The sequence below is a fragment of the Salmo salar genome, unplaced genomic scaffold, assembly GCF_905237065.1.
Source record: "Salmo salar unplaced genomic scaffold, Ssal_v3.1, whole genome shotgun sequence".
NCBI classification, from domain to species: Eukaryota; Metazoa; Chordata; class Actinopteri; order Salmoniformes; family Salmonidae; genus Salmo; species Salmo salar.
In genome coordinates this window covers 201,282-229,242 of record NW_025547253.1, presented here as the reverse complement: position 1 = coordinate 229,242, position 27,961 = coordinate 201,282, and the positions used below count along the sequence as shown (strand labels likewise).

The 27,961-nt window shown below is 49.5% G+C and overlaps 1 protein-coding gene across 1 annotated transcript; it reads left to right on the top strand.

The window, feature by feature from the left end:
- LOC106584580 (tripartite motif-containing protein 16-like) lies at positions 1 to 27,486 on the top strand. Its single transcript, XM_045711160.1, has 6 exons — positions 1 to 594; positions 1,733 to 1,828; positions 10,461 to 10,694; positions 26,178 to 26,337; positions 26,462 to 26,521; positions 26,758 to 27,486. The coding sequence occupies exons 1-6, from the start codon at positions 1 to 3 to the stop codon at positions 27,279 to 27,281; spliced, it is 1,668 nt and encodes a 555-aa protein (XP_045567116.1). The 3' UTR covers positions 27,282 to 27,486.
- The last annotated feature ends 475 nt before the right edge of the window (positions 27,487 to 27,961 follow it).

The following is a 27,961-nucleotide window of genomic DNA, read 5'->3' as shown; positions in this document are numbered from 1 at the left end:
ATGGCTCAGCAGGGAGTTCTGCTGGAACAGGACCAGTTCTGTTGTTCTGTCTGTCTGGATCTACTGAAGGAACCAGTCACTACTGCCTGTGGACACAGTTACTGTAGAATCTGTATTGAGGGCTGCTGGGATCAGGATGTTCAGAAAGGGGTCTATAGCTGTCCTCAGTGCACAGAGACCTTCACTCCAAGGCCTAATCTGAGGAAAAATAACATGTTGGCTGAGGTGGTGGAGAAACTGAAGACAGGACTCCAGGCTGCTCCCTCTCCTGCTCTGTGCTATGCTGGACCTGGAGATGTGGAGTGTGATTTCTGCACTGAGACTAGAAAGCAGAAAGCCCTCATGTCCTGTCTGCCGTGTCTGGCCTCTTACTGTGAGACTCACCTCAAACCTCATTATGAATTTCCTGATTTGAAGAAGCACAAGCTGGTCAAAGCCACCGCACAACTACAGGAGAAGATCTGCTCTCATCATGACAAACTGCTGGAGGTTTACTGTCGTACCGATCAGCAGTGTATCTGTTATCAGTGTGTGATGGATGAACATAAAAGCCAGGATACAGTGTCAGCTGCAGCAGAGAGGACTAAGAAACAGGTAAGACCAGAACAACTTGTTGGTGACTGTCTGATAAACAAATAATTAAAGATACAGTAGGAACTAAGGCTGTTTGAATATGAGATCATTCAAATGAAATTGATCTACAAATATGAACACAAACCTTGATCATATAGATATGTTAACACAGATTCTTCAAATGTATCACCATTTTCTAAAGTCTGTTAGGTTCTGAACAGACAGAGTGAAAACTCAAACCAAGTTTATTCGCCCACTGGGTCATACAGCTGCAAAGACAATGTTTGATTATACAAGAACATATATTTATAACCTCATACTAGGCGGGGTCAACTGTTACACATCTAGACAGCCAATACATCTCTATTGCTAGGCAGGAACTGAACTGGTTCCTGTCACTGGCCCTGGTAGTCATGGCCCTGCCTGATGCTAGAACCTTGGTGGGTGTGCAAGTGTATGTGTTCAAGATAAGACTGTAGTAGGATGGTCATTGGGGTGGGCCTCTCTGGCACCCCTACCAGAGGCTTCAGGATTCTTCTCACTTCATCTGTTGACTTGAATTCGAGCCGAATTCCTGGCTCCTCCCTAGTTCTGCAGCTGCCCTGCCTTATCAGAGACTAACTAGACTGTTGAATTCCTGGCTACTCTCTAGTTCTGCAGCTGGCCTGCCTTATCAGAAACTGAAACTAGTTGCCCTTTGCCTCCCTCTTTAGGAACATTGATATTCAACAATAACATGTTTGAACAGAATATTTCAGCACTTCCCCTTGTCTCGCTCAGTAACTTTCCATACACCAAGTTCCTATCCACCCTTCATTGACCCCAACATATACATTACTTATACATGTAAAGTCATCAATACGTTATAGTATGGTAACATGAATAAGTATATTTCTAGCTAGAATCCAACAAGTCAAACACCATTATCGTTAGTTATCAAACATCATTATAATTTGTTATCAAACATCCAATCAGCGCCCTGATTTGTGTTCTGTTAATACTATAATCATTCACATGACAACATAATGGTATATTTTCACACAGACACTTCCTCAATATTTGTATCTCTATCTTCTATGGGCCCTATGTCACATTACTATACTATTGATCTACTGGACTAATAAAGATTGATAGCTCATTGAAGAGTGATTCTCCACAGAGGCAGCTGGGGATGAGTCAGCAGAAGGTCCAGCAGAGATTCCAGGAGAGAGAGAAGGAGCTGAAGGAGCTCCAACAGGCTGTGGAGTCTTTCAAGGTGAGTATTGTTGACCAGAGGAGACACACCATTTCACTTCTCTCCTCCAGTCAGAGAGAGAGAGGGGCCCCTCTCCAATCCCACTGACCACACTGTTGGGAACAGGCTGTCTGGACCCCTTTCAGAGAATTGACTGCTTAATGTAACTGACGGGATATGAACCCAGGTCTACTGCAGGAGAAACCAACATATTGACCATTACACCAAGAGGACATTCCCTATTGGGCCGACACTGATTTAGAAGTCGCAGGCGGGGCTACCTCATCACATAACCATGAGTAACCATGACTGACTCATGTCCCCTATACATTAACATGGAGCTCTCTCTCTCTCAATTCAATTCAAAGATCTTTATTGGCATGGGAAACATATCTTTACTATGCCAAAGCAAGTGAAGTAGATAATAAACAACAATCATGAATGAACAGCAAACATTACACAACATTTATTTTCAAAAGAATAGAAACATTTCAAATGTTATAATTCAGGAGCAAACAGAGAGAGCTGTGTGCCAGACTGAGTTCTGGAGGTGAAATGGAAATGAATGAGGGAGAGTTAAGTGAGGTAGAAGGTGTGGAGAAGAGCTCAGAACCAGAGAAGTATTTGGTCATATGAGATTTGACTTCAGAAGAGTTCCAGGGTGTGTTGAGTGGTGGTGTCCCGTCCTCCCAGGTCGTTGGCATGGTGCAGGAGCAGATAGGGTCAAAGTAGTGGAATGGGGTAGTGGGTTTTTAATGAGTGTAGGGTTAGTTGGAAGGCTGTTTTATTATTTGTATCACAAAGTAAAATAGATTTATATTATTGTCCAGCTGGGGGCAGTAACACAACATATTGGATGCCAAACGACGTTAAACTCCAAAGAAGAAGAAACGTTATATTATGTCTATGTTCAGTGTTGTAACGATGTCTCTCTCTCTCATTCCATCACTTTCATGGTAGTTGGTTGTGTGGGTCTCTGGTTATGAATGGGATGCTGACAGACAATCGTTGATGGATATTTATTGAGCTCTGATCAGGACGACAATTGATTACCGGTGTACAGTTTATGGAACAGCAGCAAAGACTTAAGCTGGACAGAATCCAGTATATAGCTTTAAGGATATGTATTGGTGCATTTAAATCAACATCTGTATGTATCTTACTAGTGGAGGAAGGTGAGATGCCTTTGGGTATACGGCGTAATAAATTGTCATTATCTTATTGGGTTGAAAGGCTGTGAGGTTGAGCATCCCACTGCTACTGTTCTAGATGACTGTTGGGAATATACTAGTAGACAAGGCAGTGGTTTTGGTTGGACAGTTGTAGGTATCAATGTTATTATGGAGAAATTAGAGAATGGGTGTAGTAGTGAGATTCTGCTGGGTCCCAGCACATTCAGGTGTGGAAGGGAATGAAATTGTAGACCAGTTATCTAAAAGAGCTTTAAAACAAGATATAATATATATTAATGTTCCACTGGGTAGAGGTGAGGACAAATGTAAGATCAGAGACATTTTGATAGATGTGTGACAGATGAGATGGGGACTCTGAGCACAAGGGACGGCATTTATATGTCCTCTAAAGGTCGATGGACCAAGGTACAAAGGTCAGATTAGGAAGGAAGAGGTGGTGTTTGCTCGATTGTGTTTAGGACATTGTACATTGAACTGGTCCTTACATCTGGTTGGCAGCATGTGAATGGTTTGTGTCTGGAGGGTATTGTCAATGAAACGGTGGAGCATGTATTGTTATATTGTTGTAAGGATGTTGAAGAGAGGGAAAGATTGAAGTGTAGGGTCATTGAGGTTGGATGGGGTTGGGGGTTTGGAAGGGATTTGGGGGATGGGGGAGGGTCTATTAGAAGTTAGTAGGACTATTTTTATTTTTTCAGAAGTACTGAGTTAGGTAGGAGGATTTAGAAATGGTGTAAACTGTATTTGAACACACTCCAGCACAGTAGGTGGCGCCATGCACCTTTAGCGTTGGTTTGTGGACCGCCATTATATCATAGAAGAAGAAGGTGTTGTGTGAGGGTTTTGTGGTTCCTGAGGAGGGCTACTTACTTGTAGTTGTTAAGGGTTTATTTATTAGTTTCCACTGTTTATCGGTTAGAGTTGAGGGGGGAGTAGGGTAGTTTGTTTGGGAGGTGTGATGTCCTCAACCGAGTGGAGAAGAAACGCTGTCTCTTCAGGTGCGTTCTGGAGAATGGTGTGGAGGAATTATTGATCATGGTCGGTGAACAGGTGGGAGAGGAACATATACACTCTGTATCCAGAATGAACAAGGTGGTGGTTGTGGTAATGTAAAAGGTGAGTCTTGTTGCCCGGCTAGTTACCAGTATGATTTACGTGAGGGGTGTGTTGGTGCTGATTTCAACAAGAGTAGTGGTGTCTAATCTGCCTCCGTTTATTACGGACGAACAGATCCGTAAAGAGTTGGTTCGTTTTGGTCAATTTCCAAGTGGTTTTCGTTTCGTGGCTCTCGGCTGGGTGTCTCTTTTTGTAGACAAGTGTTTGTTTCTTAACTAAATTCAAGGTTAAACAGGGGAGAGTTTGTTTAGGGCAGAAAAAGCGCGACCAGCCAGCTGCGGGGACTAGGACTAGTCTGGACACTACATTTTTAACCACATTTACTGATAAAACTAGTTCATTGCATTCGCCAAAGAGCCCAGTTATATAATATTACCATATGTCCCAGCTGTTTGCCGTAGTTTTGGAGTTAACGCGAAAAGCGGGGTTTATTTTAGGTCATGTTTCACCCTGCCAGCTCCTATTAGTTGTATTGAAAAAACAGGTCTTATTTTAGGTCATGTTTCACCCTGCCAGCTCCTATTAGTTGTATTGAAAAAACAGGCCTTATTTTAGGTCATGTTTCACCCTGCCAGCTCCTATTAGTTGTATTGAAAAAACAGGGCTTATTTTAGGTCATGTTTCACCCTGCCAACTCCTATTAGTTGTATTGAAAAAACAGGTCTTATTTTAGGTCATGTTTCACCCTGCCAACTCCTATTAGTTGTATTGAACACTGTGGCACCAACTCACCTTCTGAAAGTTCTATTCCCAGTCCATTGTTCTGTGTCCCAATGTCAGCTTCAGTATTGTTATCAATGATACCAAAACGTATGTCCCTGTCCTCTTTTTCAAGATGTGGCCTATTTAAATAGCCAGAAATTATTTTTTGTATTAAGAAATAACCTTTTTGACAATTTCTTTCTAAATGGCTGCTGGGTAATTTGATAATCGTTGAAATCTGTTGGTTTGTAGGCATCAAATAGAGAGAATGCTGCGCAGGTTCACTGAGTTGTAAACCAAATGGATAGGTGGAGCTCATTGATTTGTAGCTCTGACTCAGTTGCTACCTCAGATTATGAGTCTATCAAGTGTGGTGAATGAGGTATGTAGTACCCACAGAAGACCACAGGGAGGAGCAAGAGAGATATAAACCCATACAGTTTTTCTCTTTAAATACCCTGAACCTAACAATCAATCAAATGTATTTATGAAGCCCTTTTTACATCAGCAGATGTCACAAAGTGCTGTACAGAAACTCGAACCCTACGTATAACCTATTTTAGCCTGTACCCTAATTCTAGGGTAGGTTAGCCTACAACTATTTTAGTAATAATATTATGTTAGTAAATACCATTTTACTACTAAATAACATTTGTTATTTTTTAAATAAAACCTATGTAAGCATTTGCTTTTTATTAGTTATTTTATTATATTTATTATTGCAAGGCAGAACACTTGATAAACAAGACTCATTTGTTTTATATGTTAAATGTGGTTTGAACTGGGTGACATAGTAACCTCTATGTAAAAGTCCAGCAATTGGCGTGGGACATGTGGGGCAGGTTTGAGACTGATCTCTCTAATTAAATACACTTTATTTCTCAGCTGCCTCACCAATGTCTTTAAGTGAATTAATAACTTTTAATTGGTAAATATTTCCAATAGATGGCAGCATAAGACCACGAAGCATCAGTTATAGGCTACAAGCAGCAATATGATTGACATAAAATAGCATGCAACCAAAGACTATATGTCCCATGATTTTCTAAAATGGTCACTCATTACTATACAGTTAGCTATATATCTCTTGTTAGTCCTGTGTTGCTTTTGGGTGATCAAAACAATATTAACTATAACAGGTATTGAACCCTGGTCAAATAACCACTAGTCAGATGTGCTGACCTCAACCCTAGTAAACATGCATTATAACATCATGATAATATGTCATATTGGGAGGAAACAGCCTCGGAATAGAAAAGACGATGCATCTTCCAGCCCGACAATAAATGACATCATGCAGCCCTCACGGTGATTAAATGTACCTCAACATGCCCCTCTCTTGTGGGAGAAGGCAGAGTGCTCGCTGCTCGCAGACAAGCTTTTGGAGGGGCTTGTTGAGTTGGATACTTGTACTTGACCTAAACTAATCTGAACTGTCTTATGCTGCCATCTATTGGAATTATTTAGCAACTGCAAAAGTACTGAATAAAGTGGATATCCTTTCTAAAGTAGTAATTACTCAGAATTGTAAAATATAAAGTGTTATAGTTCATTTTATCACTAACAGCCTTAAAATAACCATTTATAGCATAATGAAACTGACATAAACCAAAAACATCATACATTTAGTTAATTATATAAAAATGTATATATTTAAATGGGTGACATTATCTGCCAAAGTAAAACCCACTTAACATATAAACACAGACACTGGACACAGACACTGAAAATGAGCTTTTTTAATATAAATCTGGTAGCTCTCAAAAGAGCCTTTGCTTTGCTGAGCAGTTTTCAGGAGTGTGCTGCCTGCCTGCCTTCAGAGGAGTCTGTCTGTGAATAATGAAAAGTTAATGCCACGCTTTTTATTTTTATATTTTAAATGTAACCTTTATTTAACTAGGCAAGTCAGCTAAGAACAAATTCTTATTTTCAATGATGGCCTACCAGGGAACAGTAGGTTAACTGCCTTGTTCAGGGGCAGAACGACAGATTTTTACCTTGTCAGCTCGGGGATTCAATCCAGCAACCTTTCAGTTTCTGGCCCAACACTCCAACCACTAGACTACCTGCTGCCCGGCCCAATGCTCTAACCACTAGGCTTCCTGCTGCCCTTTCACAGAGGACTAGTTTACGTTTACATGTGAGTCATTTAGCAGACACTCTTATCCAGAGCCACTAGGGTTAAGTGACTAAATCTGCCTAAAAAAAGGCGATTTACAGATTTTTCACCTAGTCTGCTCGGGGATTCGAACCAGCCACCTTTCAGTTACTGCCCAACGTTCTTAACCACTAGATTACAAACCACTAAATGTTAAACACAAAATCAAATGGTCGTAGATAAATGGTAAGCTGGTTAAATAAAAAAGACTGCTGTTATAACTTTCAGACTGCCATTGTTTTGGGGAAATAGGGACATGTCTATTTCTCCAATTATCTCTAATATATGTATTTATTTTAAAGGTTTGAAGTTCTACACCATTTTAATCAGGATAAACTATTATTTCTAATGATGTAACTTTGAGCAGCTTAGTTATGGTATGTCTGTTTATTTCACTAAATATCTCACAATGTGTAAATTTAGATGTATTCATGTCAGACACCATTTTAATCAAGAGAATCTCCTCTTTCTAATGACATAAGGTTGGGCAGCGTCCTCTGCTGTCATCGATCACTAGACCAGAAATAGTCAGAAGTTGCCCGTTTTTTCCTACTTCCTGGTAATGCAGACATAAACACACTTGGCACCATTGAGGTGCGGGTGTTTACTTTCTACACCAGTTGTTATTTTTCAGTTTGGTCCTAAGAACAGGTTTTAGTGGTCAAATAAAACGGTAGACATTTTTTGGTGCCATTTTGGGGAAATGGAATTCTAAGGATCATTCCAGTCAGAAGAGGCTCTGTGAAGGTTCGTTTCAATTCATTTGCTATGGCCTCGCTAGTGTTCCAGCTCAGACAACGTTCTTTGGCCGTTATGACTCGTTCTATTGTCCAGCCTACTAGGACTCAGGGGACAGAGGCTGGGTCTAGCTCTGCTACGGGGCAGGCTACTGGAGGGGGGACCAGGAGGGAGGAGAGTAGAGCAGGGCCAAGTGGTGTTCTGTACCTGCCTGTCCAGGAGGGGGGACAAGGCCTGGTGGACCTGGAGAGCAGGGTGGCAGCGTTCTGACTCAATGAGGTGCAGAGGCTACTGTACCTACTCTCTCTCTCTCTCTCTCTCTCTCTCTCTCTCTCTGTCTCTCTCTCTCTCTCTCTCTGTCTCTCTCTCTGTCTCTCTCTCTGTCTCTCTCTCACTGTCTCTCTCTCACTGTCTGTCTGTCTCTCTGTCTGTCTCTCTCTCTGTCTGTCTCTCTCTCTCTCTCTCTGTCTCTCTCTCTCTCTCTCTCTCTCTCTCTGTCTCTCTCTGTCTCTCTCTCTGTCTCTCTCTCTGTCTCTGTCAATTCAATTCAATTCAATTCAATTCGCTTTATTGGCATGACATAACAATGTACATATTGCCAAAGCTTACTTTGGATATTAAGAATATAAAAATAAATAAAAATGAGAATCAAAAATTGTCAAAGGGACAACAGCAACAACAATAACCAACGGTCAATATAACCATACATTCAACAATAACAATAATCATACAGTTGAGGACATGTGCAGGTTTATTGGTCTGTCAGACACTGTCCCTCAACTTATGACAGGCAGCAATGTAGTGCGCTGCCAACCCACAGCTCTCTGCGTCCTCCCCCAACAGGACGGGTAGCCTATCCTCATCAGAGAGGTCTTTGAAACCTTGAATAAGGGTTTCAAATTTGGGGAAATGACACTCTCTAATTGTTTTATATTTTTGACATTTTGTCAGGAAATGCAGCTCCGTCTCAGGTTCTGCTGTGGTGCAGTGGTTGCACAGCCTTTCCTCTACAGGGAGCCAGGTTTTCCTGTGTCTACCCTTTTCAATGGCATGGCTGTGCTCACTGAGCCTGTACTTTGTCAAGGTTTTTCTAAGGTTTTGATCAGTAACCATGGTCAAATATTTAGCCATAGTGTACTGTCGATTTAGGGCCAGATAGCACTGCATTTTGCTTTGTGTTTGTGCTTGTGTTTCCCAATAAGCAATGTAGTTTTGTTTTGACTGTGTTGTAATTTGGTTTATTCTGATTGATTGGATGTTCTGGTCCTGAGGCTTCAGTGTGTTAGTAGAACAGGTTTGTGAACTCAGTCCCAGGACCAGCTGGATGAGGGTCCTGAGGCTTCAGTGTGTTAGTAGAACAGGTTTGTGAACTCAGCCCGAGGACCAGCTGGATGAGGGTCCTGAGGCTTCAGTGTGTTAGTAGAACAGGTTTGTGAACTCAGCCCCCAGGACCAGCTGGATGAGGGTCCTGAGGCTTCAGTGTTTAAAACAGTTTTAACTCAGTCCCAGGACCAGCTGGATGAGGGTCCTGAGGCTTCAGTGTGTTAGTAGAACAGGTTTGTGAACTCAGCCCGAGGACCAGCTGGATAGGGTCCTGAGGCTTCAGTGTGAGTAGAACTTGATCTCAGCCCCAGGACCAGCTGGATGAGGGGACTCTTTTCTTTGCTCAGCTCTTGGCATTGCAGGGCTTGGTAATGATATGAGAGGGGGTCACTGTATTTTAGATGTTTCCAAAACTGAATTGCTCTTTTTTGAGTTTTTATTATTAGTGGATATTGGCCTAATTCTGCCCTGCATGCATTGTTTGTAGTTTTCCTCTGGACACGTAGGAGAATCTTACAGAACTCTGCATTGTGGGTTTCAATGGGGTGTTTGTCCCATTTGATGAAATCTTGTTTTGCAAGTGGACCCCACACCTCGCTGCCATAAAGTGCAATTGGTTCAATGACATATCCAATTAGTTTTAGCCAAATTTAAATAGGTATTTCAATTAGAATTTGCTTTTTAATGGCGTAGAATGCCCTGCGTGCTTTCTCTCTCAGTTCATTCACTGCCTCATTAAGGTGTCCAGTTGAGCTTATTTTTAAACCTAAGTAATTGTAGTGTGTACAGTACTCTATATATTTTGTACCAATTGAGAACTTTGGTCTAATTCCCTGAGATCTGGATCTTCTCTGGAAAATCATTATTTTAGTCTTTTTGGGGTTTACTGCCAGGGCCCAGGTCTGACAGTACTGCTCTAGCAGGTCCAGGCTCTGCTGTAGGCCAGGTGCTGTGGGTGACAGCAGGCATAGGTCATCTGCGAAGAGTAGGCATTTAACTTCTGAATTGTGGAGACTAACACCAGGGGCTGAGGATTTTTCTAGAATAGTGGCCAATTCGTTGATGTAAATATTGAAGAGTGCAGGGCTCAGATTACAACCCTGAAGAAGGCCCCGCCCCTGGTTAAAGAATTCTGTTATTTTCTTACCAATTTTAATGCTGCACGTCTGCTGTCTGTCTCTCTGTCTCTCTCTCTGTCTCTCTCTCTGTCTCTCTCTCTGTCTCTCTCTCACTGTCTCTCTCTCTCTGTCTCTGTCTCTCTCTCTCTGTCTCTCTCTGTATCTGTCTCTCTCTCTGTCTCTCTCTCTGTCTCTCTCTCTCTGTCTCTCTCTCACTGTCTCTCTCTCTGTCTCTCTCTCTCTGTCTATCTCTCTCTGTCTCTCTCTCTGTCTCCCTCTCTGTCTCTCTCTCTCTCTCTTAACAGCGCTCTGCACAGGCAGCAGTGGAGGACAGTGATCAGATCTTTACTGAGCTGATCCGCTCCATTGAGAGAAGGAGCTCTGAGGTGAAGGAGCTGATCAGAGCCCAAGAGAAGGCTCAAGTGAGTCAAGCTGAAGGAGTCCTGGAGCAACTGAAGCAGGAGATAGCTGAGCTGAGGAAGAGAAGCACTGAGCTGGAGCAGCTCTCACACACAGAGGATCACATCCATTTCCTCCAGGTAACTAAACTGTCTTGTTACATGTGATATGAATTTAACTTAATGTGAAACTATTCATCTCAATCATTATGTTGTCCTGTCTGTCTCTCTGTCCCTGTCCCTCTCTCTCTTTGTCCCTCTCTCTTTGTCCCTCTCTCTCTTTGTCCCTCTCTCTCTTTGTCCCTCTCTCTGTCTGTGTCCCTCTCTCTGTCTGTGTCCCTCTCTCTGTCTGTGTCCCGCTCTCTGTCTGTGTCCCTCTCTCTGTCTGTGTCCCGCTCTCTGTCTGTGTCCCTCTCTCTGTCTGTGTCCCTCTCTCTGTCTGTGTCCCTCTCTCTGTCTGTGTCCCTCTCTGTGTCTCTCTCGCTCTCTCTTTGTGTCCCTCTCTCTCTGTGTCCCTCTCTCTCTGTGTCCCTCTCTCTCTCTGTGTCCCTGTCTCTCTCTGTGTCCCTGTCTCTCTCTGTGTCCCTGTCTCTCTCTGTGTCCCTGTCTCTCTGTGTCCCTGTCTCTCTTTGTGTCCCTCTCTCTCTTTGTGTCCCTCTCTCTCTTTGTGTCCCTCTCTCTTTTTGTCCATCTCTCTCTTTGTGTCCCTCTCTCCCTCTCTCTGTGTCCCTCCCTCTCTTTGTGTCCCTCTCTCTCTGTGTCCCTCTCTCTCTCTGTGTCCCTCTCTCTCTCTCTCTCTCTGTCCTTCTCTCTCTCTTTGTCGCTCTCTCTCTCTCTCTGTCCCTCTCTCTGTTTCTGTCCCTATCTCTGTTTCTGTCTGTCTCTGTCCCTCTCTCTGTCTTTGTCCTTCTTTGTCCCTCTCTCTCTTTGTCCCTCTCTCTCTTTGTCCCTCTCTCTCTTTGTCCCTCTCTCTGTTTCTGTCCCTCTCTCTGTTTCTGTCCCTGTGTTTCTGTCCCTCTCTCTGTCTCTGTCCCTCTCTCTGTCTCTGTCCCTCTCTCTGTCCCTCTCTCTGCCTCTCTGTCTCTCTCTCTTTGTCCTTCTTTGTCCCTCTCTCTCTGTCCTTCTTTGTCCCTCTCTCGCTTTGTCCCTCTCTCTTTGTCCCTTTCTCTGTCTTTGTCCTTCTTTGTCCCTCTCTCTCTTTGTCCCTCTCTCTCTTTGTCCCTCTTTGTCCCTCTCTCTCTTTGTCCCTCTCTCTGTTTCTGTCCCTCTCTTTGTTTCTGTCCCTCTCTTTGTTTCTGTCCCTCTCTCTGTTTCTTTGTCCCTCTCTCTCTTTGTCCCTCTCTCTCTTTGTCCCTCTCTCTCTTTGTGTCCCTCTCTCTCTTTGTGTCCCTCTCTCTTTGTGTCCCTCTCTCCCTCTCTCTGTGTCCCTCTCTCCCTCTCTCTGTGTCCCTCCCTCTCTCTGTGCCCCCCACTCTCTTTGTGTCCCTCTCTCTCTGTGTCCCTCTCTCGCTCTGTGTCCCTCTCTCTCTCTCCCTGTCACTCTCTGTCCCTCTCTCTCTCTCTCTGTCCCTCTCTCTCTCTCTCTCTGTCCCTCTCTCTGTTTCTGTCCCTCTGTTTCTGTCCCTCTCTCTGTCTCTGTCCCTCTCTCTGTCCCTCTCTCTGCCTCTGTCTCTCTCTCTCTCTCTCTCTTTGTCCTTCTTTGTCCCTCTCTCTCTGTCCTTCTTTGTCCCTCTCTCGCTTTGTCCCTCTCTCTTTGTCCCTCTTTGTCCTTCTCTCTCTTTGTCCCTCTTTGTCCCTCTCTCTCTTTGTCCCTCTCTCTGTTTCTGTCCCTCTCTTTGTTTCTGTCCCTCTCTTTGTTTCTGTCCTTCTCTCTGTTTCTGTCCCTCTCTCTCGTTTCTGTCCCTCTCTCTGTTTCTGTCCCTCTCTCTGTCTCTGTCCCTCTCTCTGTCCCTCTCTCTGCCTCTGTTCCTCTCTCTCTCTCTTTGTCCTTCTTTGTCCCTCTCTCTCTGTCCTTCTTTGTCCCTCTCTCTCTTTGTCCCTCTCTCTTTGTCACTCTTTGTCCCTCTCTCTCTTTGTCTGACTTTTTGCCTCTCTGTGTCCCCCTCTCTCTCTCTGTGTCCCCCTCTCTCTCTCTGTGTCCCCCTCTCTCTCTGTGTCCCCCCTCTGTCCCTCTCTCTCTTTGTCCCTCTTTGTCCCTCTCTCTCTTTGTCCCTCTTTGTCCCTCTCACTCTTTGTCCCTCTTTGTCCCTCTCTCTCTTTGTCTCTCTTTGCCCCTATCTCTCTTTGTCCCTCTTTGTCCTTCTCTCTCTTTGTCCCTCTTTGTCCCTCTCTCTCTTTGTCTCTCTGTCTCCCCCCCTCTCTCTGTGTCCCCCTCTCTCTCTCTGTGTCCCCCTCTCTCTCTCTGTGTCCCCCTCTCTCTGTGTCCCCCACTCTCTGTGTCCCCCTCTCGCTCTGTGTCCCTCTCTCTCTCTCTCTGTGTCCCTCTCTCCTTCTCTCTGTGTCCCTCCCTCTCTCTGTGCCCCCCACTCTCTTTGTGTCCCTCTCTCTCTGTGTCCCTCTCTCGCTCTGTGTCCCTCTCTCTCTCTCCCTGTCACTCTCTGTCCCTCTCTCTCTCTCTCTGTCCCTCTCTCTCTCTGTCCCTCTCTCTGTTTCTGTCCCTCTGTTTCTGTCCCTCTCTCTGTCTCTGTCCCTCTCTCTGTCCCTCTCTCTGCCTCTGTCTCTCTCTCTCTCTCTCTCTTTGTCCTTCTTTGTCCCTCTCTCTCTGTCCTTCTTTGTCCCTCTCTCGCTTTGTCCCTCTCTCTTTGTCCCTCTTTGTCCCTTTCTCTGTCTTTGTCCTTCTTTGTCCCTCTCTCTCTTTGTCCCTCTCTCTGTTTCTGTCCCTCTCTTTGTTTCTGTCCCTCTCTTTGTTTCTGTCCCTCTCTCTGTTTCTTTGTCCCTCTCTCTCTTTGTCCCTCTCTCTCTTTGTCCCTCTCTCTGTTTCTGTCCTTCTCTCTGTTTCTGTCCCTCTCTCTGTTTCTGTCCCTCTCTCTGTTTCTGTCCCTCTCTCTGTCTCTGTCCCTCTCTCTGTCCCTCTCTCTGCCTCTGTTCCTCTCTCTCTCTCTTTGTCCTTCTTTGTCCCTCTCTCTCTGTCCTTCTTTGTCCCTCTCTCTCTTTGTCCCTCTCTCTTTGTCACTCTTTGTCCCTCTCTCTCTCTTTGTCTGACTTTTTGCCTCTCTGTGTCCCCCTCTCTCTCTCTGTGTCCCCCTCTCTCTCTCTGTGTCCCCCTCTCTCTCTCTGTGTCCCCCTCTCTCTCTCTCTGTCCCCCTCTCTCTCTCTGTGTCCCCCTCTCTCTCTCTGTGTCCCCCTCTCTCTCTCTGTGTCCCACTCTCTCTCTGTGTCCCCCCCTCTGTCCCTCTCTCTCTTTGTCCCTCTTTGTCCCTCTCTCTCTTTGTCCCTCTTTGTCCCTCTCACTCTTTGTCCCTCTTTGTCCCTCTCTCTCTTTGTCTCTCTTTGCCCCTATCTCTCTTTGTCCCTCTTTGTCCTTCTCTCTCTTTGTCCCTCTTTGTCCCTCTCTCTCTTTGTCTCTCTGTCTCCCCCCCTCTCTCTGTGTCCCCCTCTCTCTCTCTGTGTCCCCCTCTCTCTCTCTGTGTCCCCCTCTCTCTCTCTGTGTCCCCCTCTCTCTCTCTGTGTCCCCCTCTCTCTGTGTCCCCCTCTCTCTGTGTCCCCCCTCTCTCTGTGTCCCCCCCTCTCTCTGTGTCCCCCCCTCTCTCTGTGTCCCCCTCTCTCTGTGTCCCCCCCTCTCTCTGTGTCCCCCCCCTCTGTGTCCCCCCCTCTCTCTGTGTCCCCCCCTCTCTCTTTGTCCCTCTTTGTCGCTCTCTCTCTTTGTCCCTCTCTCTCTTTGTCCCTCTCTCTGTTTCTGTCCCTCTCTCTATTTCTGTCCCTCTCTCTCTCTCTGTCCCTCTCTCTGTCCCTCCCTCTGCCTCTGTCCCTCTCTCTGTTTCTGTCCCTATCTCTGTTTCTGTCCCTCTCTCTCTCTCTGTCCCTCTCTCTGTCCCTCTCTCTCTCTTTGTCCCTCTCTCTTTGGCCCTCTCTCTTTGTCCCTCTTTGTCCCTCTCTCTCTTTGTCCCTCTCTCTCTTTGTCCCTCTCTCTCTTTGTGTCCCTCTCTCTGTTTCTGTCCCTCTCTTTGTTTCTGTCCCTCTCTTTGTTTCTGTCCCTCTCTCTGTTTCTGTTCCTCTCTCTCTCTCTGTCCCTCTCTCTCTCTCTTTGTCCTTCTTTGTCCCTCTCTCTCTGTCCTTCTTTGTCCCTCTCTCTCTTTGTCCCTCTCTCTGTGTCCCTCTTTGTCCCTCTCTCTCTGTCTGTCTTTTTGCCTCTCTCTTTGTGTCCCCCTCTCTCTCTCTGTGTCCCCCTCTCTCTCTCTGTGTCCCCCTCTCTCTCTCTGTGTCCCCCCCTCTGTCCCTCTCTCTCTTTGTCTCTCTGTGTGTCCCCCCTCTCTCTGTGTCCCCCCCTCTCTCTTTGTCCCTCTTTGTCGCTCTCTCTCTTTGTCCCTCTCTCTCTTTGTCCCTCTCTCTGTTTCTGTCCCTCTCTCTGTTTCTGTCTCTCTCTCTCTCTCTGTCCCTCTCTCTGTCCCTCCCTCTGCCTCTGTCCCTCTCTCTGTTTCTGTCCCTCTCTCTGTTTCTGTCCCTTACTCTCTCTCTGTCCCTCTCTCTGTCCCTCTCTCTCTCTCTTTGTCCTTCTTTGTCCCTCTCTCTCTGTCCTTCTTTGTCCCTCTCTCTCTTTGTCCCTCTCTCTTTGTCCCTCTTTGTCCCTCTCTCTCTTTGTCCCTCTCTCTCTTTGTCCCTCTCTCTCTTTGTGTCCCTCTCTCTGTTTCTGTCCCTCTCTCTGTTTCTGTCCCTCTCTCTGTTTCTGTCCCTCTCTCTCTCTCTTTGTCCTTCTTTGTCCCTCTCTCTCTGTCCTTCTTTGTCCCTCTCTCTCTTTGTCCCTCTCTCTGTGTCCCTCTTTGTCCCTCTCTCTCCCTTTGTCTGTCTTTTTGCCTCTCTCTCTGTGTCCCCCTCTCTCTCTCTGTGTCCCCCTCTCTCTCTGTGTCCCCCTCTCTCTCTCTGTGTCCCCCCCTCTGTCCCTCTCTCTCTTTGTCCCTCTCTCTCTTTGTCCCTCTTTGTCCTTCTCTCTCTTTGTCCCTCTTTGTTCCTCTCTCTCTTTGTCCCTCTTTGTCCCCCTCTCTCTTTGTCCCCCTCTCTCTCTCTGTGTCCCCCTCTCTCTCTCTGTGTCCCCCTCTCTCTCTCTGTGTCCCCTCTCTCTCTCTGTGTCCCCCCCTCTGTCCCTCTCTCTCTTTGTCTCTCTTTGTCCCTCTCTCTCTTTGTCCCTCTCTCTCTTTGTCCCTCTTTGTCCCTCTCTCTTTGTCCCTCTTTGTCCCTCTCTCTTTGTCCCTCTTTGTCCCTCTCTCTCTTTGTGTCCCCCCCTCTCTTTGTGTCCCCCCTTTCTCTGTGTCCCCCCTCTCTCTGTGTCCCCCCCTCTCTCTGTGTCCCCCCTCTCTCTGTGTCCCCCCCCTCTCTCTGTGTCCCCCCTCTCTCTGTGTCCCCCCTCTCTCTGTGTCCCCCTCTCTCTCTGTGTCCCCCTCTCTCTGTGTCCCCCTCTCTCTCTGTGTCCCCCTCTCTCTCTGTGTCCCCCTTTCTCTCTGTGTCCCCCTCTCTCTCTGTGTCCCCCTCTCTCTCTGTGCCCCCTCTCTCTCCCTCTGTCCCTCTTTCTCTGTGTGTCCCCCTCTCTCTCTGTGTGTCCCCCTCTCTCTCTGTGTGTCCCTCTGTCCCCCTCTCTCTCCCTCTGTCCTACTCTCTCTCCCTCTGTCCTCATCTCTCTCCCTCTGTCCCCCTCTCTCTCCCTCTGTCCCCCTCTCTCTCCCTATGTCCCTCTCTCTCTCTGTCTGTCCCCCTCTCTCTCTGTGTGTCCCCCTCTCTCTCTGTGTGTCCCCCTCTCTCTCCCTCTGTCCCCCTCTCTCTCCCTCTGTCCCCCTCTCTCTCCCTCTGTCCCCCCTCTCTCTCCCTCTGTGTGCCCCTCTCTCTCTGTGTGTCCCCCTCTCTCTCTGTGTGTCCCCTTCTCTCTCTGTGTGTCCCCCTCTCTCTCTGTGTGTGTCCCCCCCTCTCTCTGTGTGTCCCCCCTCTGTGTGTCCCCCTCTCTCTCTGTGTGTCCCCCTCTCTCTCTGTGTGTCCCCCTCTCTCTCTGTGTCCCCCTCTCTCTATGTGTGTCCCCCTCTCTCTCTCTGTGTCCCTGTCTCTCTCTGTGTCCCTGTCTCTCTGTGTGTCCCCCTCTCTCTGTGTCCCTGTCTCTCTCTGTGTCCCTGTCTCTCTCTGTGTCCCTGTCTCTCTCTGTGTCCCTGTCTCTCTTTGTGTCCCTCTCTCTCTTTGTGTCCCTCTCTCTCTTTGTGTCCCTCTCTCCCTCTCTCTGTGTCCCTCTCTCCCTCTCTCTGTGTCCCTCTCTCCCTCTCTCTGTGTCCCCCTCTCTCTCTGTGTCCCCCTCTCTCTCTGTGTCCACCTCTCTCTCTGTGTCCCCCTCTCTCTCTGTGTCCCCCTTTCTCTCTGTGTCCCCCTCTCTCTCTGTGTCCCCCTCTCTCTCTGTGTCCCCCTCTCTCTCTGTGCCCCCTCTCTCTCTCTGTGTCCCCCCCCTCTGTCCCTCTCTCTCTTTGTCTCTCTTTGTCCCTCTCTCTCTTTGTCCCTCTCTCTCTTTGTCCCTCTTTGTCCCTCTCTCTTTGTCCCTCTCTCTCTTTGTCCCTCTTTGTCCCTCTCTCTTTGTCCCTCTTTGTCCCTCTCTCTCTTTGTCCCTCTTTGTCCCCCCTCTCTCTGTGTGCCCCCCTCTCTCTGTGTCCCCCCCTCTCTCTGTGTCCCCCTCTCTCTGTGTCCCCCTCTCTCTCTGTGTCCCCCTCTCTCTCTGTGTCCCCCCCTCTCTCTCTGTGCCCCCTCTCTCTCTCTGTGTCCCCCCTCTGTCCCTCTCTCTCTTTGTCTCTCTTTGTCCCTCTCTCTCTTTGTCCCTCTCTCTCTTTGTCCCTCTTTGTCCCTCTCTCTTTTGTCCCTCTCTCTCTTTGTCCCTCTTTGTCCCTCTCTCTTTGTCCCTCTTTGTCCCTCTCTCTCTTTGTCCCTCTTTGTCCCCCTCTCTCTGTGTCCCCCTCTCTCTGTGTCCCCCCCTCTCTCTGTGTCCCCCTCTCTCTGTGTCCCCCTCTCTCTCTGTGTCCCCTCTCTCTCTGTGTCCCCCTCTCTCTCTGTGTCCCCCTCTCTCTCTGTGTCCCCCTCTCTCTCTGTGTCCCTCTTTCTCTCTGTGTCCCCCTCTCTCTCTGTGTCCCCCTCTCTCTCTGTGTCCCCCTCTCTCTCTGTGCCCCCCTCTCTCTCCCTCTGTCCCTCTTTCTCTGTGTGTCCCCCTCTCTCTCTGTGTGTCCCCCTCTCTCTCTGTGTGTCCCTCTGTCCCCCTCTCTCTCCCTCTGTCCCCCTCTCTCTCACTCTGTCCTCATCTCTCTCCCTCTGTCCCCCTCTCTCTCCCTCTGTCCCCTCTCTCTCCCTATGTCCCTCTCTCTCTGTGTGTCCCCCTCTCTCTCTGTGTGTCCCCCTCTCTCTCTGTGTGTCCCCCTCTCTCGCACTGTGTCCCTCTGTCCCCCTCTCTCTCCCTCTGTCCCCCTCTCTCTCCCTCTGTCCCCCTCTCTCTCCCTCTGTGTGCCCCTCTCTCTCTGTGTGTCCCCCCTCTGTCTCTGTGTGTCCCCCTCTCTCTCTGTGTGTGTCCCCCCCTCTCTCTGTGTGTCCCCCCCTCTCTCTGTGTGTCCCCCTCTCTCTCTGTGTGTCCCCCTCTCTCTCTGTGTGTCCCCCTCTCTCTGTGTGTCCCCCTCTCTCTGTGTGTCCCCCTCTCTCTCTGTGTGTCCCCCTCTCTCTCTGTGTCCCCCTCTCTCTCTGTGTGTCCCCCTCTCTCTGTGTCCCTGTCTCTCTCTGTGTCCCTGTCTCTCTCTGTGTCCCTGTCTCTCTTTGTGTCCCTCTCTCTCTTTGTGTCCCTCTCTCTCTTTGTGTCCCTCTCTCCCTCTCTCTGTGTCCCTCTCTCCCTCTCTCTGTGTCCCTCCCTCTCTCTGTGTCCCTCTCTCTCTGTGTCCCTCTCTCTCTCTGTGTCCCTCTCTCTCTCTCTCTGTCCCTCTCTCTCTCTCTCTGTCCCTCTCTCTCTCTGTACCTCTCTCTCTCTCTCTGTCCCTCTCTCTCTTTGTCCCTCTCTCTCTCTCTGTCCCTCTCTCTGTTTCTGTCCCTCTCTCTGTTTCTGTCTGTCTCTGTCCCTCTCTGTCTCTGTCCCTCTCTCTGTCTTTGTCCTTCTTTGTCCCTCTCTCTCTTTATCCCTCTCTCTCTTTGTCCCTCTTTGTCCCTCTCTCTCTTTGTCCCTCTCTCTCTCTTTGTCTGTCTTTGTGCCTCTCTCTTTGTGTCCCCCTCTCTCTCTCTGTGTCCCCCTCTCTCTCTCTGTGTCCCCCCTCTGTCCCTCTCTCTCTTTGTCTCTCTTTGTCCCTCTTTGTCCTTCTCTCTCTTTGTCCCTCTTTGTCCCCCTCTCTCTGTGTCCCCCCTCTCTCTCTGTGTCCCCCTCTCTCTCTCTGTGTCCCCCTCTCTCTCTCTGTGTCCCCCTCTCTCTCTGTGTCCCCCCTCTGTCCCTCTCTCTCTTTGTCTCTCTTTGTCCCTCTCTCTCTTTGTCCCTCTCTCTCTTTGTCCCTCTTTGTCCCTCTCTCTTTGTCCCTCTCTCTCTTTGTCCCTCTTTGTCCCTCTCTCTTTGTCCCTCTTTGTCCCTCTCTCTTTGTCCCTCTTTGTCCCTCTCTCTCTTTGTCCCTCTTTGTCCCCCCCTCTCTCTGTGTCCCCCCTCTCTCGGTGTCCCCCTCTCTCTCGTGTCCCCCTCTCTCTCTGTGTCCCCCTCTCTCTCTGTGTCCCCCTCTCTCTCTGTGTCCCCCTCTCTCTCTGTGTGCCCCTCTCTCTCTGTGTGTCCCCCTCTCTCTGTGTGTCCCCCTCTCTCTGTGTGTCCCCCTCTCTCTCGTGTGTCCCCCTCTCTCTCTGTGTGTCCCCCTCTCTCTGTGTCCCTGTCTCTCTCTGTGTCCCTGTCTCTCTCTGTGTCCCTGTCTCTCTCTGTGTCCCTGTCTCTCTTTGTGTCCCTCTCTCTCTTTGTGTCCCTCTCTCTCTTTGTGTCCCTCTCTCCCTCTCTCTGTGTCCCTCTCTCCCTCTCTCTGTGTCCCTCCCTCTCTCTGTGTCCCTCTCTCTCTGTGTCCCTCTCTCTCTCTGTGTCCCTCTCTCTCTCTCTCTCTGTCCCTCTCTCTCTCTCTCTGTCCCTCTCTCTCTCTGTACCTCTCTCTCTCTCTCTGTCCCTCTCTCTCTTTGTCCCTCTCTCTCTCTCTGTCCCTCTCTCTGTTTCTGTCCCTCTCTCTGTTTCTGTCTGTCTCTGTCCCTCTCTGTCTCTGTCCCTCTCTCTGTCTTTGTCCTTCTTTGTCCCTCTCTCTCTCTTATCCCTCTCTCTCTTTGTCCCTCTTTGTCCCTCTCTCTCTTTGTCCCTCTCTCTCTCTTTGTCTGTCTTTTTGCCTCTCTCTTTGTGTCCCCCTCTCTCTCTCTGTGTCCCCCTCTCTCTCTCTGTGTCCCCCCCTCTGTCCCTCTCTCTCTTTGTCTCTCTTTGTCCCTCTTTGTCCTTCTCTCTCTTTGTCCCTCTTTGTCCCCCTCTCTCTGTGTCCCCCTCTCTCTCTCTGTGTCCCCCTCTCTCTCTCTGTGTCCCCCTCTCTCTCTCTGTGTCCCCCTCTCTCTCTGTGTCCCCCCTCTGTCCCTCTCTCTCTTTGTCTCTCTTTGTCCCTCTCTCTCTTTGTCCCTCTCTCTCTTTGTCCCTCTTTGTCCCTCTCTCTTTGTCCCTCTCTCTCTTTGTCCCTCTTTGTCCCTCTCTCTTTTGTCCCTCTTTGTCCCTCTCTCTTTGTCCCTCTTTGTCCCTCTCTCTCTTTGTCCCTCTTTGTCCCCCCCCTCTCTCTGTGTCCCCCCTCTCTCGGTGTCCCCCTCTCTCTCTGTGTCCCCCTCTCTCTCTGTGTCCCCCTCTCTCTCTGTGTCCCCCTCTCTCTCTGTGTCCCCCTCTCTCTCTGTGTCCCCCTCTCTCTCTGTGTCCCCCTTTCTCTCTGTGTCCCCCTTTCTCTCTGTGTCCCCCTCTCTCTCTGTGTCCCCCTCTCTCTCTGTGTCCCCCTCTCTCTCTGTGCCCCCTCTCTCTCCCTCTGTCCCTCTTTCTCTGTGTGTCCCCCCCTCTCTCTGTGTGTCCCCCTCTCTCTCTGTGTGTCCCTCTGTCCCCCTCTCTCTCCCTCTGTCCCCATCTCTCTCCCTCTGTCCCCCTCTCTCTCCCTCTGTCCCCCCTCTCTCTCCCTATGTCCCTCTCTCTCTGTGTCCCCTCTCTCTCTGTGTGTCCCCCTCTCTCTCTGTGTGTCCCTCTGTCCCCCCTCTCTCTCCCTCTGTCCCCATCTCTCCCCTCTGTCCCCCTCTCTCTCCCTCTGTCCCCCTCTCTCTCCCTCTGTCCCCATCTCTCTCCCTCTGTCCCCCTCTCTCTCCCTCTGTCCCCCTCTCTCTCCCTATGTCCCTCTCTCTCTGTGTGTCCCCTCTCTCTCTGTGTGTCCCCCTCTCTCTCTGTGTGTCCCCCTCTCTCTCTCTGTGTCCCTCTGTCCCCCTCTCTCTCCCTCTGTCCCCCTCTCTCTCCCTCTGTCCCTCTCTCCCTGTGTGTGCCCCTCTCTCTCTGTGTGACCCCCTCTCTCTCTGTGTGTCCCCCTCTCTCTCTGTGTGTCCCCCCTCTCTCTCTGTGTGTCCCCTCTCTCTCTGTGTGTGTCCCCCCCTCTCTCTGTGTGTCCCCCCCTCTCTCTGTGTGTCCCCCTCTCTCTCTGTGTCCCCCTCTCTCTCTGTGTGTCCCCTCTCTCTCTGTGTGTCCCCCTCTCTCTGTGTCCCTCTCTCTCTCTGTGTCCCTGTCTCTCTCTGTGTCCCTGTCTCTCTCTGTGTCCCTGTCTCTCTCTGTGTCCCTGTCTCTCTCTGTGTCCCTGTCTCTCTCTGTGTCCCTGTCTCTCTTTGTGTCCCTCTCTCTCTTTGTGTCCCTCTCTCTCTTTGTGTCCCTCTCTCTTTGTGTCCCTCTCTCTCTTTGTGTCCCTCTCTCCCTCTCTCTGTGTCCCTCTCTCCCTCTCTCTGTGTCCCTCTCTCTCTGTGTCCCTCTCTCTCTCTGTGTCCCTCTCTCTCTCTCTCTCTCTGTCCCTCTCTGTCCCTCTCTCTCTCTCTCTGTCCCTCTCTCTCTCTCTCTGTCCCTCTCTCTCTTTGTCCCTCTCTCTCTCTCTCTGTCCCTCTCTCTGTTTCTGTCCCTCTCTCTGTTTCTGTCTGTCTCTGTCCCTCTCTGTCTCTGTCCCTCTCTCTGTCTTTGTCCTTCTTTGTCCCTCTCTCTCTTTGTCCCTCTCTCTCTTTGTCTCTCTTTGTCCCTCTCTCTCTTTGTCCCTCTCTCTCTTTGTCCCTCTCTCTGTTTCTGTCCCTCTCTCTGTTTCTGTCCCTCTCTCTGTCTCTGTCCCTCTCTCTGTCTATGTCCCTCTCTCTGTCCCTCTCTCTGCCTCTGTCTCTCTCTCTCTCTTTTGTCCTTCTTTGTCCCTCTCTCTCTGTCCTTCTTTGTCCCTCTCTCGCTTTGTCCCTCTCTCTTTGTCCCTCTTTGTCCCTTTCTCTGTCTTTGTCCTTCTTTGTCCCTCTCTCTCTTTGTCCCTCTCTCTCTTTGTCCCTCTCTCTCTTTGTCCCTCTCTCTCTTTGTCCCTCTCTCTGTTTCTGTCCCTCTCTTTGTTTCTGTCCCTCTCTCTGTTTCTTTGTCCCTCTCTCTTTGTCCCTCTCTCTCTTTGTCCCTCTCTCTCTTTGTCCCTCTCTCTGTTTCTGTCCCTCTCTCTGTTTCTGTCCCTCTCTCTGTTTCTGTCCCTCTCTCTGTCTCTGTCCCTCTATTTGTCCCTCTCTCTTTGTCCCTCTTTGTCCCTCTCGCTCTCTGTCTGTCTTTTTGACTCTCTCTCTGTGTCCCCCTCTCTCTCTGTGTCCCCCTCTCTCTCTCTGTGTCCCCCTCTCTCTCTCTGTGTCCCCCTCTCTCTCTCTGTGTCCCCCTCTCTCTCTCTGTGTCCCCCTCTCTCTCTGTGTCCCCCCCTCTGTCCCTCTCTCTCTTTGTCCCTCTTTGTCCCTCTCACTCTTTGTCCCTCTTTGTCCCTCTCTCTCTTTGTCCCTCTTTGTCCCTCTCTCTCTTTGTCCCTCTTTGGCCTTCTCTCTCTTTGTCCCTCTTTGTCCCTCTCTCTCTTTGTCTCTCTGTCTCCCCCTCTCTCTGTGTCCCCCTCTCTCTCTCTGTGTCCCCCTCTCTCTCTCTGTGTCCCCCTCTCTCTGTGTCCACCCCTCTCTCTGTGTCCCCCCCTCTCTCTGTGTCCCCCCTCTCTCTGTGTCCCCCCTCTCTCTGTGTCCCCCCCTCTCTCTGTGTCCCCCCTCTCTCTTTGTCCCTCTTTGTCCCTCTCTCTCTTTGTCCCTCTCTCTGTTTCTGTCCCTCTCTCTGTTTCTGTCCCTCTGTCCCTCTCTCTGTCCCTCCTTCTGCCTCTGTCCCTCTCTCTGTTTCTGTCCCTCTCTCTGTTTCTGTCCCTCTCTCTCTGTCCCTCTCGCTGTCCCTCTCTCTCTCTCTTTGTCCTTCTTTGTCCCTCTCTCTCTGTCCTTCTTTGTCCCTCTCTCTCTTTGTCCCTCTCTCTTTGTCCCTCTCTCTTTGTCTCTCTTTGTCCCTCTCTCTCTTTGTCCCTCTCTCTCTTTGTCCCTCTCTCTCTTTGTGTCCCTCTCTCTGTTTCTGTCCCTCTCTCTGTTTCTGTCCCTCTCTCTGTTCCTCTCTCTCTCTTTGTCCTCCTTTGTCCCTCTCTCTCTGTCCTTCTTTGTCCCTCTCTCCCTTTGTCCCTCTCTCTGTGTCCCTCTTTGTCCCTCTCTCTCTCTTTGTCTGTCTTTTGCTTCTCTCTTTGTGTCCCCCTCTCTCTCTCTGTGTCCCCCCTCTGTCCCTCTCTCTCTTTGTCCCTCTCTCTCTTTGTCCCTCTCTCTCTTTGTCCCTTTGTTCCTCTCTCTCTTTGTCCCTCTTTGTCCCCCCTCTCTCTTTGTCCCTCTTTGTCCCCCTCTCTCTGTGTCCCCCTCTCTCTCTCTGTGTCCCCCTCTCTCTCTGTGTCCCCCCTGTCCCTCTTTCTCTTTGTCTCTCTTTGTCCCTCTCTCTCTTTGTCCCTCTCTCTTTGTCCCTCTCTCTCTTTGTCCCTCTTTGTCCCTCTCTCTTTGTCCCTCTTTGTCCCTCTCTCTCTTTGTCCCTCTTTGTCACCCTCTCTCTTTGTGTCCCCCCTCTCTTTGTGTCCCCCCCTTTCTCTGTGTCCCCCCTCTCTCTGTGTCCCCCCCTCTCTCTGTGTCCCCCCCCTCACTCTGTGTCCCCCCTCTCTCTGTGTCCCCCTCTCTCTCTGTGTCCCCCTCTCTCTCTGTGTCCCCCTCTCTCTCTGTGTCCCCCTCTCTCTCTGTGTCCCCCTCTCTCTCTGTGTCCCCCTCTCTCTCTGTGTCCCCCTTTCTCTCTGTGTCCCCCTCTCTCTCTGTGCCCCCCTCTCTCTCCCTCTGTCCCTCTTTCTCTGTGTGTCCCCCTCTCTCTCTCTGTGTCCCCCTCTCTCTCTGTGTCCCCCTCTCTCTCCCTCTGTCCCCCTCTCTCTCCCTCTGTCCCCCTCTCTCTCCCTCTGTCCCCCTCTCTCTCCCTCTGTCCCCCCTCTCTCTCCCTCTGTCCCCCTCTCTCTCCCTATGTCCCTCTCTCTCTGTGTCTCCCTCTCTCTCTGTGTCTCCCTCTCTCTCTGTGTCCCCCTTTCTCTCTGTGTCCCCCCTCTCTCTCTGTGTCCCCCTCTCTCTCTGTGTCCCCCTCTCTCTCTGTGTCCCCCTCTCTCTCTGTGTCCCCCTTTCTCTCTGTGTCCCCCTCTCTCTCTGTGTCCCCCTCTCTCTCTCTGTGTCCCCCTCTCTCTCTGTGCCCCCTCTCTCTCCCTCTGTCCCTCTTTCTCTGTGTGTCCCCCTCTCTCTCTGTGTGTCCCCCTCTCTCTCTGTGTCCCTCTGTCCCCCTCTCTCTCCCTCTGTCCCCCTCTCTCTCCCTCTGTCCCCCTCTCTCTCCCTCTGTCCCCCTCTCTCTCCCTCTGTCCCCCTCTCTCTCCCTATGTCCCTCTCTCTCTGTGTGTCCCCGTATCTCTCTGTGTGTCCCCCTCTCTCTCTCTGTGTCCCCCTCTCTCTCTGTGTGTCCCTCTGTCCCCCTCTCTCTCCCTCTGTCCCCTATCTCTCCCTCTGTCCCTCTCTCCCTGTGTGTGCCCCTCTCTCTCTGTGTGTCCCCCTCTCTCTCTGTGTGTCCCCCTCTCTCTCTGTGTGTCCCCCTCTCTCTCTGTGTGTGTCCCCCCCTCTCTATGTGTGTCCCCCTCTCTCTGTGTGTCCCCCTCTCTCTCTGTGTGTCCCCCTCTCTCTCTGTGTGTCCCCCTCTCTCTCTGTGTGTCCCCCTCTCTCTCTGTGTGTTGTCCCCCTGTCTCTGTGTGTCCCCCCTCTCTCTGTGTGTCCCCCCCTCTCTCTGTGTGTCCCCCCCTCTCTCTGTGTGTCCCCCTCTCTCTGTGTGTCCCGCCATTCTCTCTGTGTCCCCCCCTCTCTCTGTGTGTCCCCCCTCTCTCTGTGTGTCCCCCTCTCTCTCTGTGTCCCTCCCTCTCTCGCTGTCCCTTTCTGTCCCTCTCTCTCTCTCTGTCCCTCTCTCCCTCTCTGTCCCTCTCTCCCTCTCTGTCCCTCTCCCTCTTTGTCCCTCTTTGTCCCTCTCTCTCTTTGTCCCTCACTCTCTTTGTCCCTCTTTCTCCCTCTATTTCTTTGTCTCTCTGTGTCCCTTTCTCTCTGTCTCTCTCTCTCTCTCTCTCTGTCCCTTTCTCTCTGTCTCTCTCTCTCTCTCTCTCTTTGTCCCTTTCTCTCTCTCTCTCTCTCTGTCCCTCTCGCTCTCTCGCTCTGTCCCTCTGTGTCCTCCTCTCTCTGTGTACCCCTCTCTCTCTGTCCCTCTCTCTGTCCCTCTCGCTGTCCCTCTCTCTGTCCCTCTCTGTCCCTCTCTCTCTTTGTCCCTCTTTGTCCCTCTTTCTCTTTGTCCCTCTTTGTCCCCTTCTCTCTTTTTCCCTCTTTGTCCCTCTCTCTCTGTGTCCCTTTCTCTCTGTGTCCCTCTCTGTCTCTCTCTCTGTCCCTCTCTCTCTCTCTCTGTCCCTCTCTGTCCCTCTCTGTCTCTCTCTCTCTCTGTCCTTCTCTCTCTCTCTGTCCCTCTCTCTCTCTCTGTCCCTCTCTCTCTCTCTGTCCCTCTGTCTCTCTCTCTCTCTCTCTGTCCCTCTCTCTCTCGCTGTCCCTCTCTCTCTCTCTCTGTCCCTCTGTCTCTGTCCCTCTCTCTCTCTCTCCCTCTCTCTCTCTGTCCCTCTCCCTCTCTGTCCCTCTCTCTCTTTGTCCCTATTTGTCCCTCTCTCTCTGTGTCCCTCTCTTTTCTCTCTCTCTCTCTCTGTCCCTTTCTCTCTCTCGCTCTCTCTCTGTCCCTCTCTGTCCCTTTCTCTCTCTCTCTCTGTCTCTCACTCTCTCTCTCTCTCTCTCTCTCCCTCTCTGTCCCTCTTTCTCTAGAGGTATCAGTCTCTCTCCAGTATCAGTGTATCTTCAGACTTACCCAGCATCGTTGTCCGTCCTCTTCAGTACTTTGGAGATGTGAGTAAGACTGTGTCTGAACTGAGAGAGAAACTAGAAGACTTCCTTAAAGGAGAATGGACCAAGATCTCCACTACAGGTGTGTTGAAAACAATAAGAACATCAACTTTAGACCATTGAAAGTTCCCTACAAGTCATATACATGTAGAATATGGTATGATGATAACATTCTCTCTCTTGTCAATGTGTTTGTGTGTCTGTAGTGAATATAGTGGATGTTGTACTGCCTCCAGAGCCCAAGACCAGAGAACAGTTGTTACAATGTGAGTCTCTTTATTGTGAAGTAACTAACAGTCTCTTTTTACTGACACTCCTAACAATCCCTCTAGAAATATATAGCAATAGTAGATCTAATCAAAGACTGGGTATCTATCTGACTCCTCATATTTCTCTGATTTGATCTCTACTGTGCTCTAATCAAAGACAGGGTAGATACAGTATCTGACATAACTTATTGTTCTGACTCCCCTCATTGGTCTCTGCTCTGCTCTTCTCCCAGATTCCTGTCAGCTCACACTGGACCCAAACACAGCACAGACACTCCTCTCTCTGTCTGAAGGGAACAGAAAGGTGACCTATACAGACCAAGTCCAACCATATCCTGACCATCCAGACAGATTCACCAACTACTGTCAGGTTCTGTGTAGAGAGGGTCTGTCTGGGCGCTGTTACTGGGAGGTGGAGTGGAGTGGGGACAGGGTTGAAACAGCAGTCTCATATAAAGACATCAGCAGAACGGAGAGAGGAACCGATGGTGTATTTGGATACAATAACAAGTCCTGGAGTTTACTGTGCTATAGAGGTGGTTATTGTTTCAGACACAATAATGTTGAGACTAAAGTATCAGGCCCTCAGTCCTCCAGAGTAGGAGTGTACCTGGATCACAAGGCAGGTACTCTGTCCTTCTACAGGGTCTCTGACACAATGACCCTCCTCCACAGAGTCCAGACCACATTCACTCAGCCCCTCAATCCTGGGTTTTGGCTCTATGTAGGAGGTACTGCTGAGCTGGTTAGACTGTAGTAGGGTCCACATAGATACTAGTCATGCTGGTGTAGTCTATAGCTGAGCTGGTTAAACTGTAGTAGGGTCCACATAGATACTAGTCATGCTGGTGTAGTCTATAGCTGAGCTGGTTAAACTGTAGTAGGGTCCACATAGATACTAGTCATGCTGGTGTAGTCTATAGCTGAGCTGGTTAAACTGTAGTAGGGTCCACATAGATACTAGTCATGCTGGTGTAGTCTATAGCTGAGCTGGTTAACCTCTATGGGCTAGGCGGGACGAATTCGTCCCACCTACGTAACAGCCACTTGAAGTCTGTGGCGCGATTTTCAAAACCTTAAAAATCCTATTACTTCAATTTTTCAAACATATGACTATTTTACAGCTATTTAACCTCTATGGGCTAGGTGGGACGCTAGCGTCCCACCCGTGGTGCACTCCATCAACAGCAGGTGCATTTCAAGAGCGGCAAATTTGAATCCAAATAAATGTCAAAATTCAAATTTTTCAAACATACAACTATTTTACACCCTTTGAAAGATAAACATCTCCTTAATCTAACCACGTTTTACGATTTCAAAAGGTTTTACGGCGAAAGCATAAATTTAGAGTATGTTAGGACAGTACATTTACAAGAGTTGTGTGTAATGTTTTGTCAATTTAAAGACAGGGTCACCAAAACCATAAAACCAGCTAAA